At 53.6% G+C, this 6,285-nt stretch overlaps 1 protein-coding gene across 7 annotated transcripts in view; it reads left to right on the top strand.

The window, feature by feature from the left end:
- CADM1 (cell adhesion molecule 1) overlaps positions 1-6,285 on the top strand; it is a 144,037-nt gene that overhangs the window by 109,448 nt on the left and 28,304 nt on the right. For all 7 annotated transcript variants that reach the window (XM_026863888.1, XM_026863887.1, XM_026863885.1 and 4 more), the window contains exon 6: positions 5,999-6,098. In XM_026863888.1, the coding sequence (XP_026719689.1) occupies positions 5,999-6,098 (100 nt within the window). The remainder of the gene's footprint in view (positions 1-5,998; positions 6,099-6,285) is intronic.

Here is a 6,285-nt window from a genome sequence, read left to right as displayed (position 1 = left end):
GGAAAAAAAAAAAAAAAAAAAAGAAAAGAAGCCTGCATAGTTTGCAAAGTGGGGAAGGGAGGGCTGGGACGTTTGTCATCAGAGGACCCTCCTCCAAACACAACCTGCAGGAGGGCGCAGGCTGACCCGCGGGGGGGTTGTGCCCTTTGGAGGCAAGCGAGCCTGAAATGAAAACAGTTGTTTGAAAAACAATTCATTTAATTCATTTGAACGTTTTCTCGGTTGTTGTAGTTCAAAGAAAATTGCAGACTTGGGGGTTTGGGTTGTCAGAGTTTCTCAGTAACTTCTGGAAGGCGTTTCCAAGCGGCTGTTGGTGGTTCCCGGTTTCGGGAGGAAGGCGGCGGTGCTCGGGGCGGGGAGGGGCAGCGCGCCCTCAGTCTCCGCGGGGTGGGGGTGCTCGCGGGGGCTCCCCCTGCAGTGCCAGCGCGGCCCGTGCACGGGCAGCCCGAGGCGCAATAGGGCGACTGTTGGCTGCGCTGCACCCGGGTTGTCATGCTGCTGCCTTGGTCCCTCCCGGGGTGGTTCCAGGCATCTTCCCAGGTCCGACGGAGAGGGAGGACGGGTCTCTTGGTCCTCTTGTGCCTGGGGGGCTTCTGCTGCGGCACAGGAATACACACAGAGTTCCCAGAGGAGCTGCCCTAACACGTGCCGATCACTCGGTCCTGTGCCCTAAGCTGGGCTGTAAAAATAAACAGGGAGTTCACGGTGCGTGTACCGGGAGGGGAATGTTTGCTGTTGTTGGCCAACAGCGAGTCAAGATGGCTCGTGCTGAGTGTTCGCCCACCCGCGGAGGAAGCGACCGGTTGTGTCTGTGCTGTGGCAGGGCCTGGCCCCGGGTGCAGGTCGGAGAGAAGCGCTTCCCCTTGAGCGTAGGCTGCGTCCGTGCGACGAGCTCTCGGCAGCCCAGAGCCTCTGCGCTGCGGGTGGGACCCTCCCGGCAACGCTTGGAGGAATGGGGCCACGTCCTCTTGGTGCCGGTAACGGCTCCGTGCCCGAGGAACAGCCCCGCCGTGAGCCTGGCCCCGCGCCGTGCGCCACCGCGGCGTGGGTCTGCCTGGAGTCGCTGGCTTTGGGGGACTCAGCCCCGTCAGTGAGATATGGGACAGCACCGCATTGAGTGTAATTTTAGAAAGGAAATGAAGCAACAAAATGCATTAAAATATCATTAGGGAATTGAATGGAACCAGATACTCTGGGAGACATTTAAGTTCAGCCTTCGTGGTACTTTTCCTTATCTCATTACGTGATACTGGAAGTGAAAGTGTCAAAGTCTTGATTTGGCATTTTCTCCGGGTTGGGTTTTTTTTGGCTTTTCTGAACTTACAATTAATTGCACATTCATTTTTATGATACCTACACGTGTACTTTTAAAATCTGCACCGATGGAATCTGTTCCAGCCTCTGCTGTTACGATGGGAGAATTTTTTGCACCCAATTATGTTAAAAATCAGCCATATATATGTATGCTGTCGCATCTCCAGTAATCCTTACATTTCTATCGAGTGCGAGTATTAATTGCATAGTATGCAGTGAAGTGATTAACATCAATGTAATTTATCATCTGGAGATTTCTAAAAACGAATAAATGAGTTGTTTTGTTCAGTGAGGTGTTGACCCTTCAGAAACTTTGATTTAAAGCTTTTTTTTCTTTTCTTTTAGTTAATATGAAAAGCACCACAATCAGCCAAGTGTTCAGTTATTTGATTTTCTGGGGCATTAGCCACTCTTGTTTGTGACATTTCCCAGTTGGGTGCTCGTTTGCAAGCTCATTAATAAGGTTTTCTGGGAGGGTTGTTGGTGGGAGCGGGGAGCACACGCTACGGCCCAGACTCTGCCTTTCGCCAAGCACTCAGCAGCGGCGTGTGCTTAAATATTGGCAGGGGAAATGTTTGTGCCCTCTGTCCCCGTCCGGCTTGGGCTCTGGCTCCTCCTGCTCCAAGCTAAGACTTTACCTTCCTTTAGTCGAGGGTGAATTTTGCAAAGTCGCGCTGGGGGTCACAAGGCTCTTCCAGACAAGTTATGAACTGCCAGTCATGTGTTTATTTGTGATTTTAAACTCGGAATCTATTTATTTAATAGATTTCTGTATTTTGCCTGAAAATCGGCACTGCAGACTGTTGTCCTTGCCAGAGGTGAGGAGGAGATACCGGCCTGCCGGGTCTGGGCTGTCTCTGACGCAGACTTCATTTCCTGATAAGCAAACCCGCCTGATTTCGGGATAAAGGCGACAATTGTATTTACACCTGCGTATCAGGGTTAACTTCACTGGCTCCTTTAATATTGGTGAACATGCTCCCCCTGCTCTTCCCTTGGCGCGCCAGCCTGGTGAGATGCAGAAAGTGCCAGAAGTCGGGAGGTTTTGGTAGTTTGTTGGGGCCACAGGACAAAGCGGAGACGAGGAGCTGGATAGAACGGCGCCCGTCTGGAGACAGACGCGGGGAGTTCCCGGGGGGATTGTGCAGCTGGAGCTGAGCTGCCGAGGGGGGCCGCAGCGCGGTGGGACGGCGCAGCTCCGCGAGCCCCAGCCCGCTCTCGGGAGCTTGTCCTCCTCGTTCCTATTTCCGTAGGGTTTCCCCCCAAAGCACTGTGCATGGGCGGAAGGCTTCTGGCTGTCTCCCGAGCCCAGCTGGGAGCACGCCGGCCGGGAGGGGCTGGCTGGCTTGTTGCTGGTGGTGGTTGGCGCGGGCGAGGAGGCACCTGGCCTTCGGAAGAGAAGCAGCGTTTCCCAGAATGTTTTTACGGCGTTATTAATGAGTGCTGGGGCGCAGGCTCCGTGCTCGGAGCGGACAGATTGCTGCATCGTAGGAGCCCTGTCGCTTGCGCAGAGATTGCCGGAGGAGCAGGAGCTGCGGCGCTGTGATGACTCAACTCTGGCACGACTGGCGCGGCCCCAAAGATCGCGTACGTCCAGCGCGGCGCGGGGCTCCGCACCAGCCTCTTGCCGCTCTTGTGCACAACGAAATCGCTGGACGGGAGCAGTGAAACCGCTGGATCCGAGGCCGACCCGGCCGCAGCATCGCGGGCCCCTGGGCACACGAGGAGGTCGGGCCTGCGGATCCCGCTGGTGAGGGGCTTTGGGGCGGCGGGCTCGTCTGCCTCGGAGATCAGAGCTTGGCCTGATGAAAGGAAATAGGTAGAAGTAATAGGCTTAGGCTTTTGTAAGGCACTGAACTGGGTATAACGTTTTATCTTGGCTGATTAATGAGATCTAAGCATTATCGATGGAGCGCACATTTAAATGGATTAAGAAATCACTAACTGGCAGATCTCAAAGGACAGTCATTAGGAAGTAATCAGCAAACGATGGTATTTTTAGAGCGAATGCACTGGCCTGGGTGCTTGGCCTGATGCTGTTCAATGCTCCCACAAAGCATTTGAAGTTCTTAAAAAGTCACTGTTAATAATCTTTGCTGATGGCGCAGAAGCTGGGCGAGCAGCTCAGAGGAGGAAGAACTGGGACAAGCGCAGAAGCGCTCGAGCGTTTTGTCACTTCAGAGCCGCGGGCGGGTGCAGCCTGGGCTGGGGCCGCAGCGCCGAGGGGGGACGTGTCAGCTGGAGGCTGGCGAAGGGAAAACGCCGTCGCTTCGGGGGCGGGGGCAGGAGCATTAGCCTGCACACCGTGCGCCTGTTGTAAAAGAAATCTCATCAAATGCGGAATGGGTTTGTAATAAGTTTTTCAAATTGGTTGCTGCTACAGCGTAACCTTTAGACTACTGGTATTTAACCTTGTATATCACTCTTAGCTTTTGAATGAATTTAGCTTAATAAAGGTGCCTTATTAAATTACTAGGCTGTTTTTTTAAGCTGCTAGAAATGAGTGTACTAGGAAATAGCTTTGGGTTGTTAGATCTAATTGGCTGCCAGTGGAGTATGTAGCGCCTCAGATGCACAGACGCAAGCGTTTCTGTAGTAACCCTGCGCTAGGATATTTCGGTTCCAAGTCGAGGATTTCGGGCTGCTGGGACGCACTTGGGAAAAACTCCGCTGCTTCTCACCTGACGTCCCAGGTCACCCTCCGAGATAGTCACGGCCGCAGACGCCAGCACTAGAACGTGGCCTTTTGATCAAGGGGCTGGTAGGTGACAAGCTGCTGGTTGAGAAAACCGTCACGACTTGAGCAGCGTAGGCTACTAACGTCACCGTCCCGTGCAGGGGCTGAGCTCGGGATCCCGTGGAGCTCGGCACTTCCCAAAGCTTTGCTGCCAGAGTCCTTAATCGGAAGAAAATAAACTGACTTGGGCAGAGGAGCAATAGGAGCAGAACTGACACTTACCTAAAGGCACGTGCTTAGAAACAGGAAGAAAAGACCCCACCTCGAGATTTTTGGTTAAAGCGGGTGAAATGCTTTTTGTGTGCCATGAGCCTGGTGAAATTTCTAATGAAAACGGGACGGGCGCAATAGGCCGCGGAAGATGTTGCGCAGAGCTTGCGCAGCGCAGGGAGCTGCTGTCCTTGTGCTGCCCTGAGCGGGGCTGAGGAGGGTTTTCTGCTCGTTCCACGGCGCGGCGGGCGGCAGCAGCCGCCTTTCTGGCGTGGGCTCCTGGGTACTGCCGCAAAGCAAATAATAAATAGTGAGCAGATGGCCGGGGGGGTGGGAGTTATGAATGAGAGCGCCGAGCATCGTGAGCACAACGTTTCAGCTGCTGCGTGTGAGTTACTTGCTGCCTAACACTCGGTGTAACTCGTCCTCCTGCGGCCCCGCGCTGCGCAGGCGCTGGCGGAGCAGACCCGGCTCCTGCACCTCCGAGAGGGACCTTCGTGCCCTCCGCCCGCACCCGGAACGTGCCGCTGTCCCCCACGTCCGTCTGTCGCAGGGGCGAAGCGTTACGTGTGTCCGGCCTGGCGAAGTCGCCCGCGTTTCCCGTGGGATTGGGGCTCGGCCCCTCGGACGCCCCGAAGCCTCCGTCAGCCTGCGGAGACGCCCGAGTCTCGTGGCTGCGAGGAGCATCTGGAAGGGGGATTAGGTTATAAAATGTTTGTGGTACAGTCATCTCAGGAGAGGATTTACTCGTGTAGCTTATTCCATTACTGAAAATTATGAGAGTTTAAATTGGTTAAATCCTGACACAGATTTTTTTTATTTCTAATCTCTATTATTCCATAGGAGGCATGTTAATGAGTTAAACACAGTTAATAAAATGCAGCAAGCCAATATTTTTGGTAGCAGTTACTCTCCAAGGAAATAGAAACATTTAAATGGTTTCAACCTTTATGCATACTGATTTTTTGCCTTCCTTTGTTCCTTACAGTTGAGTAAATTCCTGAAAAATATATATGGCTTAATGGCATTTGTAGCACTGAATTGATTTCTTGCACTGATAACATTTTAGCCACAGCTTAGTCTGCATTTTTAATCTGTGGTTCGGTTGTAGGAGGTAATGAATTTTTTAATTGTGGACTCTAGGTTTGCAGTGTGGCTTTTTTTTTTTTCCTGCAGGGTCTTACTAAAGTGTTTCTGAGTTGGCTCCCTAACTATAAATGCTTTAATTCTCTGTGTTTATTTTAGGATTTAGATGAGCTTCGTTTGGACGAAATAAAACCTTCTGTTGTTTAAACAATAACAGCAGTGGCTGTGACTTCTTTTGTGTCTCTAACAAGCATCTCTTGTAAAGCCCGGCGTATTAATATGCGTGGACGCCAAGTGTTGTCATACAGTAATATATGACACACGATAAAACCTATCAATTCCCAGCGCCGCAGATATCTCTGGTTTCACCTCAGCGCGAAGGCAAATGAGTTCCTCTTAGCTTGAGCGAGTTCAGAGATAAACTCCAGTGCAGCAAAACGTGTTTCCCGGAGACGGGTGGTGCTCCGGTCGGAGGCCGAGGTGCCGGTGGCTCCCCCTTTTCCTGCTGCTCCCCCTTTTCTTGTCCCCGCCAGTGAGGCTGATGGCACGGGCCGAGGACGGGCCGTGGCCGTCGTCGCTTCTCACGTCAGACGCGCGCAAATCCCGTCGGGCCTGACCCCACGATTTACCAGGTGTGTTTTTGCCCCGCAGATAAGCCTCAGGTGCGGGTGTCTCAGAACTACCCGGTGCAAGGCCTGACGAGAGAAGGGGAGCCGCTGGAGCTGACGTGCGCAGCGTTTGGAAAGCCACAGTAAGTTGGAGCCTTCCCCGGGCCGGAGCGGGGCGCCCGGCGGCGGCGGGGTCGCGCGGCAGAAGCCCGCGGGCGTTGTTCGGCCTCTGCTGCCGTTGCAGACGCTCAAAGGGCCACTCTCCGCTGCGGGGACGGCGCAGCAGCGCGAGGGAGAGACGCTTTCTGCACCCGAGCTTCTGCCGCACCG

Source organism: Athene cunicularia, assembly GCF_003259725.1.
Source record: "Athene cunicularia isolate RWA chromosome 24 unlocalized genomic scaffold, athCun1 chr24_part2, whole genome shotgun sequence".
Lineage (NCBI taxonomy): Eukaryota > Metazoa > Chordata > Aves > Strigiformes > Strigidae > Athene > Athene cunicularia.
This window is presented reverse-complemented; position numbering and strand designations above follow the sequence as displayed.